The 14,597-nt window shown below is 39.8% G+C and overlaps 1 protein-coding gene across 1 annotated transcript in view; it reads left to right on the top strand.

Annotated features, from left to right (window-relative positions):
• Positions 1-13,908, top strand: part of LOC146712974 (butyrophilin-like protein 2) — a 285,791-nt gene extending 271,883 nt beyond the window's left edge. Inside the window, exons 6-7 of the mRNA XM_085437249.1 lie at positions 12,329-12,658; positions 13,568-13,908. Of these exons, the coding sequence (XP_085293375.1) occupies positions 12,329-12,658; positions 13,568-13,908 (671 nt within the window). The remainder of the gene's footprint in view (positions 1-12,328; positions 12,659-13,567) is intronic.
• Positions 13,909-14,597: the final 689 nt, after the last annotated feature.

Genomic DNA, 14,597 nt, shown 5'->3' with positions numbered 1-14,597 from the left:
CAAGGCACTCAAAATCATCTGGAATAACCCAAGACCAAAACCACCTGCCAGAATAGAAAGATGGGGACTGAGACTTCAGCCATATAATTTCAGAGTGGAATACAGAAAAGGTGCTGATAATCCAGCTGACTTTATGTCACGTCATCCAGTGCCAACACAGGAGAATGAAAGTGCTCGTCCATGTAAGGTTGCAGAAGAGTATGTCAATTTCTTCTCTTATCACTCCACCCCAAAAGCCATGACACTTCGCGAGATAAAAACAGAGACTCTGAAAGACCAGGTTCTGCAGAAAGTCATCGGTCACATCAGGAACAACACGTGGCATCTAACAGATAAATCCCAGCATGCTGACATTTTGAAATCATTCAAACATGTTCAAAGTGAACTAACAGTAGCCGACTCATCTGACTTCATACTCAGAGGCACGAGGATAGTCATTCCAACTGTCCTACAAGAAAGAGCAATACAACTGGCACACGAAGGGCACCAGGGTATCGTCAAGACCAAAGCGCTGCTACGTACCAAAGTATGGTTTCCAGAGATCGATCAGAAAGCAGAATCTGCAGTTCAAAACTGTCTGCCATGCCAAGCTAGCACACCTGTCACACACACTGACCCTCTGCAGATGTCACCATTACCCGAAACGCCCTGGCACAGTGTCAGTGCAGACTTTTATGTAGTGATGGGACGTTCTGTATCGAGGCTTCGGAGCGTGTGTCGAGTAATGGAGGGGGCGGAGGAGCTGAAAATGATGACGTCCGAAGCCTCGCTGCCCGGCTGTACCACGTGACTGGTTCATGAAGCGGTTCGAATTTTTTCCGCGAGCTATGACAGCGATATAAACCCCTCAGACTTCATTCAAAATGTGGGTGTTTGATGGAGAGTTGCGGTTAGTGAGAGTTTGGAGACAGTTTGGAGGTTTATGAGAGTGAAGAGAGAAAGTCAGGAGAGAATGGAGCCAGCTAAGAAGAGGAGGATGTCCTCCCCTGTGTGGGAACATTTTGAGCTTATATCTCCCAACAAGGTATGTGAATTTCCACAGAAGATGTATTTTCATAATACTGATGGTGCAATAAAACCTATGTTAGGCTGTCTGTACTTTTGTACAAGGTGAGGTGTTTGCTATGTGCCAGGGAGCTGGGATATAACAACAACACCTCATCCATGCTTAGGCACTACAGAGCTTTGCATGAGAATAAGGGGGACACCGATTGTGGAGCAAGACCAGGTGAGCCATCAAATGCAATGATAATATAGCATGCTGTAATGTTACTAAATGATATAACAATATTATACAGCTGTTATAATTTACGTGTGTGATATTTATATTTGTGCTTTGTTTTTATTGTCTTTCCATACTGCCAGCATAAATATACACAGTATACTGCCATCACTACAATATAGATATTTTACACACTCCTTTTGTTGTTGACATTTACAGGCTGTGTGCAAAATGCCACACTCTTCAAATTCATGCCAGCTATTATTTTTACGTCCAGTAGGTGTCCTGCTAGAGCAAATGAAGCTTCATGAAGCTTCATTTGCTCTAGCAAATGCTTCATTTGCACAACAAAAGGCCACCCTGGAATGTGCAGTTTTGTCTCACAGCAAAATGCCACAGATGCCACAAGCAATGAGGGAGCATGCAATTGGCATGCTGACAGCAGGAATGTCAACCAGATCTGTCGCCCGTGCAGGGCAGATGGCAGCTGAGAATGTCCCAGTTCTTGCATGGCCAGCATACTCACCGGACATGTCACCCATTGAGCATGTTCGGGATCTGCTTGACCGGCGTATACGACAGCGTGTACCAGTTCCCATGAATATCCAACAACCTCGCACAGCCATTGAAGTGGAGTGGACCAACATTCCACAGGCCACAATTGACAATCTGATGGACTCCATGCGACGATGTGTTGCACTGCATGAGGCAAATGGTGGTCACACCAGATACTGACCGGTTCTGGGTCCCCAGACCCCCAATAGCGCAAAAATCTGCACATTCCAGGGTGGCCTTTTGTTGTGGGCAGTCTGAGGTACACCTGTGCACTACTCATGATGTCAGATCAGCATCCTGATGTGGCACACCTGTGAGGTGGGATGGATTATCTCAATATAGCAGATGTGCCCACTACCACACATTTGGACTGATTTGTGACCACTGTTTGGGAGGGATGGTTATATTGTGTATCTGGAATGAATTTTAGGTCTCTACGTCCATCCCATGGGGAATGGGAGCAGTAACAAAGGTGTTGCGTTTATATTTTTGTTGAGTGTATGTGTGCACGCCATATAAACATTGGAAGGTGTGATGGAAAAATGAATACATTTAATAAAGAAACGATATTGAACAATAAATAGAATATTTTAAAGTAGTGACTGTAAATTAAACTAAAGTGAATCAACGGGTGGTGAGGTGTGGAGCTTACCATGTGTGGCATGCCATCACACCCAGTCATTGACAAAGTGTTCTCCATGTTTGGAATCCCAAGGACAGTAAAAACTGACAATGGTCCTCCTTTTAACAGTGAGGCTTCCTCACAGTTTGCAGACTACCTAGGATTTCATCATCACAAAATCACACCTTGTTGGCCTCAGGCGAATGCCATTGCTGAGAGATTTATGAGAACCCTAGGCAAAGCACTGAGAGATGCCTAGACGCAAGGCACACCATGGAAACAGCAACTAAACATCTTTGTTCGTGAGTACAGATCTACACCTCATAGCACAACAGCGAGCTCACCAGCTGAAATACTGTTTCAACACCAGCTATACACCAAGCTCCCTTTCGTTAACACCACTCCACGGAAGTGTTCAGATGCTGAAGTGAGAGCAAGGGATGATAGTGCAAAGATCAAGATGAAGGTGATCGCAGATGCAACTTGTCACACCAGACCACACTCACTAAGTCTGGGTGACACAGTGCTGCATCGCCAACCCAAGCACAACAAATTATCCACACCATACAATGCAAAACCCTACAAAGTGACTAAGGTTAAGGGTTCTGAAATTACAGCTACAAGGGATGGACACTCGATTGTCAGGAATGCCTCATTCTTCAAGAAAATCAGACATGGTCTTGAAGCTGCCCCACCTGGACGGCATGTCGACCCCGCCTTAACAGACAAGCCCAGATACCCCGTCAGATCAAACAGACGCGTACCTATGCATCTGTCTGATTACATCAGATCTAAGACTTGAATATCTGAGTGACCAGTTAAAGGTTATGCTGCGTGTAACATGTTTGTTGTTCCTGAATCTAACACTGTAACCAGTATTATAGTGTTGAATGTTGATAGTGTTTAGTCAGAGATCTGCGCAAATGCAGTGCTGTTTAAGTGATGTTTAGGTGTGGAGAAACTCAAGTAATAAGAATGTTCAGTAATTTTATTAGGTGTCGTTGTCATAGGTTCAGATTAATAATTCACCTCGCTGAATACCTCAGTTTGTTAAAAGAAAAAAAAAGGTGGTGATTGTGATGTTTACAGAACTTTTATTTTGAAAGGTCAAATGTAAGGCGGAAGGAGGATATAAAAAAAAGGAGACAACAGAAAACGGTAGATGAACAAGTTAGTGCTGCAGACTGTGTTGCCGCTGCAAGCCTGAGAATTAAAGAATGGAACTGAGAAATACGGAAGGTCATCATTAATGTTTGAGGCATGCAAACATTACAGTACTCAATTACTCTACGTTACCGTGTTTTACTTACACTTTTCAGTTGTAGCTGCTGACAATAAATAATATTGTTTGAATAATTAATGATTTTAGTACAAGATACTGGTCAGTATAGATACCTATTTCTCAAATATTTTAATTCAATTTTAAATAAAAATATTAAGTATATTTAAAGAAGGTATTCTGTGAACCACATATACTGAATTTTTTGTCTGAGATAAATGTAAATAAATACCTTAATATAACACAAAAACATACGTTAATATTTTAGATATTTATTTCAACTTATCAAATTCAATAATTACTAAAATGATATTCATAGTTTTTATCATGCTTATCTAACTTATATTTATAGTGATATCTACTAAGCCTCTGAATTACTTTTTAGAGTACCAGCAATAAAGCTGAGTTTTTTCTGTTCATTTTTGCCTCCACGAGTCTGCATTTGGGGTCCTTTCTACCAGCTGCATACAGCAAACATGACGAAAGAACATGACCATAACGTGACACAGACTCTCCCTCCTCGGAGTACAACGCTGTTGTTGCTGTTGTTTCTCTGCTGTGTCTTTCCCCCCCTTCTTTTCTTCTGTCCTTCCATTTTTCAACTTTCTCCCCAACGTCTCTTTCTTTCTTCTTTTTCTGCTTCGTCCCCCCCGGTTATGCCCATTGTGATTGTATTGACTCAAAATAAAAAATCCTAACACACACACACATTACACTTCTTTGTCTCTGTCACAGCTGGATTAAAGTCCACACAGACTCATGCAGCCTGATGTCTCCTTTACACGCACACTGGACCAATATGAAAAGAGTTGTTTGGCTTTAAACATATAAACCAGCTGAATTTTATTCGCCTTTATCACAAAGACAAACTGTTTAAATCCAAGTTAAGCCTCACCTGCCGAAACAAACAGAGACACAGACAAGCATCAAAGTGCAGCAGGGTGACAGTTACAGCAGACATTTCCGTGTGCTGTAGTTCTGCTGATCTGGCTCTTAGTTTCTTCTAAATGCCTCAGTCTTGTTGGTTTTGTGAAGTGTGGTTCACAGCACAGCGATCACGTGATCATGGAGTGCCGACAGATGGCCCACCTGCTGCTTGTGCAGGCAGGTGAACCGCGAGGATTCCCACCTGAATTAATCTTTTACTATCAAGGCTCCTATGACTCATTGGTCAGAGGGAGAGAGATCGGCACGCTGCAGACTAAATTCATTCAAGTTCAAGTTTTCCCAACATAAAACGTCCATGTCCTTAAGCACGAAAACAAAAACAGGCTGAAGAAGTAATAACTCTGATCTCATTTTTTTTTATACTTTTGACATAAAATATTGTTAGTTGGTCTGTTTGACTCCATCCACACTCTGACCCGCACGCAGGCAGAAGCTGAAGGCCGTGGACTCAGGCTGATGTCCTCCACAGCAGAACAGAGAGTTTCTTCATCCTCTGAACCATTGCATGTCTGCTCCTGGTTTATGATATAAATTGGGTTATTTCTGCTTCATAAAAAAACTAACTTACAGAAAGTGCAGTTAAATGTATATCATCAGTTTCTGTGTGAAAGCAGCACAGCCCTTAAGCCTCACAGGCTGAGTGTGAAGACTTCTCCCACCTTGGAACTGAGCCAGATGAGCTTTCTTATGAAAACCTGACAACTTTCCAGGTAACTTGTAAGGAATTTAGCATTCGGGAGTTATTAGTTGATTTGATCTGACAGGACTCTTTAAAGCATTCCTGACTCACGCTGTTGCACATCCAGTCGAAATGTCACAGTCGTCTTGAGTGGGTGTAATGTGCTCCGGGCTGTTCGAATACAATACAGACATACCCACAGATAGCCTTACATATAATTACATTTCAGATCCTGACTTGAGCTTTCTACATAAGCCAGAGACTTCCTTGGAAATCCTAAGTGTGACATTTACCATAAGAATGTTTCCATGATCGAGCCAATAACGTATTCTTGACAGAACATTGTATTCACGTATTTTATATTGTAGGATTTACATGTGAATTGAGGGTGAAATTGAATTAATTGAAAGTGGTGTCAGTGGAAAATTTTGATTTCATTTCTTTTTTCTTTTTGTAAAAACGACAACCATAAAGGGCAGCACGGTGGCACGGTGGTTAGCACTGTTGCCGCACAGCAAGAAGGTCCTGACTTCAATTCCACCATCAGGCCGGGGTCTTTCTGTGTGGAGTTTGCATGTTCTCCCCGTGTTTGTGTGGGTTCCCTCCGGGTACTCCGGCTTCCTCCCACCATCCAAAGACATGCAGCTTGTGGGGATAGGTTAATTGGATAATCCAAATTGCCACTAGGTGTGAATGAGTGTGAATGGTTGTCTGTCCTTGTGTGTTGGCCCTGCGACAGACTGGCGAACTGTCCAGGGTGTACCCTGCCTCTCGCCCTATGACAGCTGGGATAGGCTCCAGCGCCCCCCGCGACCCTGAAAAGGATAAGCAGAAGGGAATGGATGGATGGACAACCATAAAGAGGTTAAATCAGTGTACTTCTTTTATTTGTATAAAATGAACTTCTTGCTTTTAACTTGAAGTGTTTTGACCTCTTGTGAGAAAACCATGGCTGGCACACTTTGTGTAAAACAGCAAACCAGCATCAGAGCATAGACATGTATTCTGCGAATCAAGAGAAAACTTTCAAATGAAAATCTTTTCTTACTGAAGTATAAACTGACCTTGCCACTGAGTTCTCATTTTCCTGACATTTAAATCTTTTAATGTTTTGCTGTTTGTTATTAAAGTTGATGCCATGGCAGGCAAGGAGGACATATTTGTCTTTACAGTTACATGTAACTTTTTTTTCTTCCTTTCATTTCATAATGCATAAACAATTATCCGTTTTCCACCTCAGAGACAAAACTTACAGACATCTTCATGTTTTCCTAGCCATGAAGGTGAGGAAAGTGTTTTCTTGTTTACTTCATTTAGTCTTAAAGCTGGTCCCTCTTAAAGAAATCTGACTTTTTACCTGCAAAAAAGCAGCAGGGTGAGTACACACAGTGGTGAATAAAAACGTGTGTTTTGTAGTTTGTCTTCTGCACTCTAGTTCCAACATGGTGTCACACTGTTACGGTGGTGGTATTCTGAGAGCACCGCTCTTCTCTTTTCCTGAGTCCTTATGAATTCTACAAGCCACCTTTGACCTCAATTAAAATGTCACTGAGCTCAAGAAAAGGTTAGGAAAACTGAATTATTGAAGTTTATGGAAAAATTAATTTCGTAGGGCACTAAAAGAACACTAAAATGATCAATTTAATGTTTCTTGTCAAAATGTAAACATAAGTCTTTCTAAAATTCCTGAATAAACTAGATAGATTAAATAGAGATTAAAACATGTGCTGCATTCCTCTGACTTTTTGGCCCTTTGTTTACTGATTTTCCTAGAAGTGCTATGAATTTTGGGTAATTCTCTTGGACAACATCAACAGAAATGCACGCCAACAGAAAATGTGCATAAACAGCTCAATGAGTCTGTCATTGGGCAGTTAAGATGTGACAGCAGGACGACCCTGATCAGAGGCTGAGGGTGATCATGTCTCTCTAAGTCAGAGTTCAAACCTGTTTATTTCTGCTTCACATCTGCACTCCTCAAACTCCACCATCTTTCCTGCTAAAGGAGTGAAACTGCTGACCTGATCATCCAGTGTTTAGTTACATGGAGATTCCAACAGATTCCAAGAGAAAAGTGTTGGATTCTAAAGACTTAGTGTTGTTTACACCTGTTTTATAGCTGCAGGTGTTTACCTCACACTGCACACCTGTTCATTATAGATTGTTTGTGTAATGATCCCAGATCAGATAAGAGTTGCATCAACTGTGTCTAAAAGGTCAACAGAGCACTTTGTCTTTATCTACACATGTATATACTTCATGTACCATGGTCTGCCTGAAGTATTTATGTCATGAATCACAGTCATTGTGTAAGATTCTGGATCAGAAATAAACTGATAGATGTGTTTCAAGTTGTGGCCTCACCAGAGCCATTACAAAACATATACCAAACAACATATTATATCCTCCCCGTTACCTGTATACAGGAGTGTCAGTCAAGGAAGCTGCACAGGACTGGAAACCTGAGACGAGGGAACACTAAGCAGACGTGTTCCGTTTGCTTTCATTCAATATATTGAATTAAATCTATCCCAAAAAAGTCAATGTGAATTGTTACCTCAGATTTATTGGGTAAATTCTATAGATTACTTCTCTACAGTGTACTTAGACCTTCAGTTATGTTTTCTTTTCTCATTATTCATCACAATTTAACATTTAAAAAGTTTTAACAGATCTAATTTCATTTTCTTCTTCTCTATTATAAAAAATGTGTACGTATTTAAGAATGTTACCTGTGTGAGAGGCAGTGTGAGTAAAGATCCAACAGGTGGCAGCAGAGAAGTTAACTCATCCTCCACCAAAACAATGTTTCCACATATTTTTTTATGTGTAATGTGTTTACCTATGTGGTATAAGTACCTATAGACTGTAGTATAGTACTGTAGAACTAATATTTTTATAAAAGACAAATATTACCAGTGTTCTAAGTATATTTATGACTTTGGTTGTACCTGCATTAACTCAGTCCTTTTTGGCCACTTAAAAATATCTTTATGGTTACATTTATGTCATTTCTATGCCGTTGGGCAGATCACTCTTTAAAAATGCAGTTTTGATGCCAATAAGACTTTTTTAAAAACTATATAAGTAAAGGAATCCGAGCTTTAGGCGGGGACGCTCTATACTGACTGCTCGACATCGGCGGACAGATGGACTGTAATTGAACAACAACAATTGAACCCGTGTGTATGTTCACATCTTCAGTTTGTTTATGTTACTTTACAGTAAACATATCAATTTAAAGTCTATTTAGTTTAGATTTCACGTATTTCCAAATATCAAGGAATGTATCGAATTTTTCCTTTGATGGTTTATGATATAAGTTCTCTTAGGCAACTTCAGCAGAAATGCAGACTCACAGAAAGCTCGCTTAAACGGTTCGACAACACCGGCCGAGTGTGAACACATCCCTCACCCTGGAACTGAGCCAGAAGAGCTTTCTCATGAAAAATGAACAACCTTCCAGGTAGATTTCTTTTGGTTATGGCATTTATGCAATAATTTAGCCCCACCCATCACATTAAAAGCGTGTTTCAGGAAGATGTTCCCAATCATGTCTTTTTCATTTAGTAATCATTTTATTGTTGAAGCAATTGTTTAACATTTAAAAAATTAAAACTTCACTCCATCTTCTTTTTCTTTTGTTTTTAGCTTGTTGTTTATGACGTTCTTTTGTTAATTTTCCCATATAAAATCAAGCAAAGTGTATCTGACATTACAGACATCTGTTTATCCTTTGTCTCTGCTTATTTCTGCCTCACCTTATCTCGCCATGGTGGGATTCACCTTTCTGCCTGCATCCAAGTGGTGCCATGTAAGAAAACTTCACCCACATGATGCAAACAATATTCAGCCATTACCAAATTTCCCCTTGTGGGACAATTAAATGATTATTCTATTCTTCTATTCTATTGTATTGTGTTCTATTCTATTCTAAGTAATAATAATGATAATCTGTGACAGCTCAGAGTCTTTGAAAGGTAATAAACAGATTCACTCAGATTCATTTTCAGCCATGAAACTAAGGAGAAGTGCTCTGCTTACATTATGAGATATGAAACCTGAGCGCCATCAGTAAGTCAGTTAGTGAGTAAAGTTTATTTATAAAGAGCTTTTCACAGACAAGTGGTTCAAAAGCGCTGTACAACAAATAAAAGGAAATAGGTAAAAAGCCATAAAAATAAAAAAGGCAAGTTCAGACACAATTAAACCTGTCAATATTTTTAAATGTTGTCAAACAAAAATGATTTTAGTCTTCTTTTTTGTGAAAAAGATAATTTATCTACACCAGTAAAACTATAATACTTTCGGCTTGGAGAGCCTGAAATAATGATTTTTAAAGCATTTGTTCTCTGCCATAATGTTTGTGAGACGGAGGAAAAAAAATGTGCTTAACGGAAAACTTTGACCAATCTCCATGTGCACTCTTAACTGAGCATCACAGCCTTTATATAAAGCGCTGATGACTCTTAAAAGTAATGAATGGTCTAACGAATGGTCTATTAACGCTAAAGCTTTTATCTATTGTATATTCGTTAATATCAGTATTGTCCAAAACCAAATGACTGTTATTAAATATCTTTCTGCAATAAATCCAGATTATTCCTCTTTAATATAACTGAGTCCTAATTTTAATGTTTTAGTAAAAACAGGTGCAAATATTTTGGCGTCATTATTTAAAGACGCTCCAGTTTTTTTTTAATTTATGCGTCTTTGGTTCACAGCTATTGGAGGACTCCGGTCCAGCCCACCAACCGTCTCTCTGATTCATAAGTGTGGATTTACAGACCTGTTCTCTCACTCAGGGACTTTCAGCTTCATCTGAACCTCAAAGTTCATCTCATTTAGTCTCGTCTGGAGCTCAGATTCTGAGTTTAATACAGAAACACAGAAATGTCTGCTGGAACTTCATCACTCTGCTCCACTTTGCTATTTTTCAGCATCTTCATGTTTGTCTCTGCAGGTGAGATTGAACTAAATTGATTTGCTCTCTGAGATGACAAGAAGTACAGGAGGATTATTTTCATCTGGATTCAGTTTGTCTGTGTGTGTGAAGGAGACACGAGGCTGGGTGGACACTTAACATCTGTAATCCAGCTGTGACAGACACAAAGAAGTGTAATGTGTGTGTCAGTGTGATGTGTTGTAGTGTCAGGAGTCAGGATGCAGCTACAAAGCTTCTTGTTCAGTGTATACAAACAGCTGTAGCTCCATAAAGGCAGCATGCAGAGACTCACAGTGTTAGGATGCCTGGGTCGTTGACCCAGGGTTTTTGAGTTTATTATATTATTTATACTTTCTAGTTTTTGGTTTCTTTGAGTTCTGTCTTATGGCTTATGTCTCTGTCTTCTTTAGTTGCTCTGTCTCCCCTATCACCTGCATCCCCTTGTCTAGTTCGCGTATATATGTATCTTAAGTTCCTATATCCCCGTGTCCAGTCAGTGTTTGTGTCTGCCCTGTTCCCACGTCTCTGTTCCCTTTGTAGTGCCTGCATGTGAGTCTGTGTCTTTGTTCAGTCTGTGTTATGTGTTTCCTGTTTTACTTTGAAGGTCTCTGTCTTATCTCAGTGTGTTCAGGTTACGCTTATTTGGTCTCGTCAGTTCTGATTTGTCCCAGCTGTGTTTCCCTCCTGTTACTCATTCCCTGATTGCTCCCTCTGTGTATTTAAGCCCTGTGTTTCTCTGTGTCCGTGTCGCGATCTACTGTTTATTTTGCTGTGTGTTTTGTCAATCCGCTGGTGTTAGTTTGTTTTTTTTGAGTTTTTCCAGTTATGTTATGTTTGCGTTCAGCATTAAAGCTGTTTTGGTTTAAGTTCTGTCTCCGGAGTCTGCACCTTGGGTCCTATTCCTGCCTGCACACAGCCACACCTAACACACAGTGTCTTATAATGAGAGGCTGCTTTCTCTCACATATTATGTTCACTTATTATCAGCACATGTTGTTGTTCTGTGGGAGCTAACATCTTGTAGTTTCTGACACTTTGCATGTTTAGCATGAGGCTAAAATTCCACCTCAGTGGGTCACTGGTGACCTGAGCTGTGTACTAGGAAGCCATGTCAACATCCAGTGTGTGTCTGAATTCATTTACACTGACAATCATGATAATCAGTCAGGATGTTGATAAAATTGTGATTGATCATCTATGAACAACATTAGAAATATAACAGTGAAATTAATATGAGGTCAGCAATTACAGTGAGTGTGTCCTCTTTAGGATCAGATATTAATACTTATAGATAAATCCACCTGTTGTAAATGTGTTTGCTGCTAACTGAAGATAAAAATAGAAAATCACAGATTAAAGGTGCATCTAAAATTCTATATTATTTACTATTTATCACTGATACTCGTTAGGGAAACAAATACATTAGATGCTGTTAACAACAAATAAAATTCATCACATACACAATCTTAAGGAGAACAACATGCAGTGAAATTCTTCCGTCCCAGACTTGGCCACGCCATCTCAGGGATTGATTTAGCATAGGGGGTCTAAACAGGACCCTTACTGGATATCGCCCCATGTGGGACTTGGACTTGTGACTTCTGCTCCAGAGGTGTACAGTCTTACAACTACACTTTCCAGCCATCGTGCAGTAAACCAGGACCTCCTACTGTTCACGTACAGACTTGTGACGCTATTTTCAGTCACATGTTTCATTCCTTATCATCTCCAGTCTGTAACTATGTTACCATAACAAGTTACCATGGCAAGTTGAGTGTGTGCGTGTGAAAGGGGTTGTGTTGGCAGCATAAGTTACCATGGCAATGCACTGCCATAAGTAGCGAACCACCTTCCTAGTTAAGAAAATCCTGTTAACCCTGAATTTACCTGAATAAACTCACACGATGCTTCATAGTACAGACCCCTGGAGTGTGTTAAGACGTTAATGTTAATTTCATCCAAAATGACTAAAATCTCAAATTTCATAGGAAATAAACACCATATTTAAAGTAAATAATTGTGATCATAATTGTACGTTGACCTTTAACCTCTCTGCTCTGTGTTGTTTCCTCTTTCAGGCCAGAAGAACATCACAGCTGAGTCTGGACAGGACGTCACTCTGACATGTCAAGCTCCAAACAACAACAACATAGTGGTAAAGTGGAGCAGAGCTGACTTGGAGCCAAAATATGTCCTTTCATACTGGAATGGTCACTTTGATCCAGCCAACCAGCATCCATCTTTTAAGAACCGGGTGGATCTGCGAGACAGACAGATGAAGGATGGAGACGTGTCTCTGATTCTGAAGAATGTGAACACTGCTGACACTGGAACATACGAGTGCCGTGTTAAAATAGCAGAAACGAATTCATGGAAATACATCACCATCAATCTGAGTGTTTCTCCAGGTGAGTGAGTAGAGTTGAGTGTGTGTATGAAAGGGGTTGTTCTGGCAACGCGTGACCAGTCACAAACGGGCAATTCATGATCAAAGGACTTTTCTTCCACAGGAAATGATCCCTATGAGTGACACCTACTCCAGAGATGTTACCACATGGTGGAGATGAGTGCACTTCATTTTTGACTCCTTTATTGAGAAACAGAGACTCTGTTCTGGGTATGTCTTGCAGTCTGGTTGATCTGTGGCACAACAACGGATTAGGGATGATCGACGACTGGGTCAAAAACACCCTGGACATATTTTATTGTTAGTTTGCCTTCCAAAGAAACAACATTAACTTATTTACAACATAACCATGTGATGCTGTTTTTGGTATAAAAAACAAACAAAAAACAAAACAAACAACAACAGGAAAAAAAACCTTTTAGTTATTTTACAACTTTTTTCTGCTGATGAAACATGCACTTCTTTTAGTGTCATTTTCACTGCTTTCATCAAATTTGGAGCATTAAAGTAGACTTCAACAGTTTTATAACCACTAGATAACTGTGAAATAATCACAGGTTCTCTTCAGTATTTTTAACAATTTTGTGCTTGACAACAATTGAACCTGTGCATATGTTCACAGCTTCACTTTTTTTATGTTACTTTACAGCAAACATATTAATTTGCAGTCTATTTTTTATATTTCATGTTTTTCCAAATATCAAGGAATGTATCTACTTTTTGCTGTGACGATATAAATTCTCTTAGGCAACTCAAGCACAAATGCAGACTCACAGAAAGTTTGCTTATTAAACAAAATTTCTGGTTCAACAACAGCTTTCTGGTGAAAAATGAAAAACTTTCCAGGTAGATCTGAAATTTCATCATCCCATTTATTAATTCTCTGCTCTGTGTTGTTTTCCTTTTTCAGTAATAAAAAGCATTCCAGTTAAGTCTGGACAGAACATCACTCTGCCGTGTCGAGCTCCAAACAACAACACAGGTGTAATGTGGAGCAGAGCTGACCTAAAGACAGAAAATGTCTTTTTGTACCAGGACGGTCACTTTGTTCCAGACAACCAGCATCCATCTTTTAAGAACCGGGTGGATCTGCAAGACAGACAGATGAAGGATGGAGACGTGTCTCTGATTCTGAAGAATGTGAACACTGCTGACACTGGAACATACGAGTGTCGTATCCTTATGGAAGAAACACGCTCATGGAAGTCCATCAGCAGCATCCACCTTCATGTTGATCCTCCAGGTGAGTGAGTAGAGTTGAGTGTGTGTGTGATCAGAGGTGAAGCTGCTTCATGGTTGTTAATGTTTGTTTGTTGTATGTATGAGCTGGTGGATGTCAGAGGTAGACAAATGTTTATTTACTGACTGTTATTTTAGTGCGTGTGTAAAGCTGTGTAAATTGCAACACTTTATTCACATTTTAAACGTATTTTAGCTTTTTGTTGTTGTTTTTTTTCCTTAATGTTCTGCACTGGTAGATAAATGGATTTTTCACTCGTCATCTCACACTTGTTTCTCACCTGCAGGTCAATCAGGAGGACAGGGTGGATCTATTGGACTGATAATTGGTTTGGTAGTTGCTGCTGTGGTTGTTTCTTGTTGTTGTTATTTATGTTGCTGCAGAAAAACAAGTTAGGACTCATAGCAGCTTCCCAGTCAAATCTGAAGATTATCTTCAGAACAGAGCACAACCGCGAGTCAGATGATCTAAACAGACAAAATCTAAGGTCATACTTTTGTTTTCTTTGCCTATGTGAAAGAGATTGAGATCATTTTATGGGTAATGTGATACAGTTTATTCAAACAGAGTAGAGTCTGATTCTCCTTCAACCTTGGTCAGATTAGTCTCAGTATGTGAGACTAGCTAAGATAAGATAAGATAAGATAAGATAAGATAAGATAAGATAAGATAAGATAACCTTTATTAGTCCCACACGTGG

The sequence above is a fragment of the Copadichromis virginalis genome, linkage group LG3 (genome assembly GCF_057382275.1).
Source record: "Copadichromis virginalis isolate Kocher_CV1m ecotype Utaka linkage group LG3, C_Virginalis_male_GT1.1, whole genome shotgun sequence".
Lineage (NCBI taxonomy): Eukaryota > Metazoa > Chordata > Actinopteri > Cichliformes > Cichlidae > Copadichromis > Copadichromis virginalis.
This window is presented reverse-complemented; position numbering and strand designations above follow the sequence as displayed.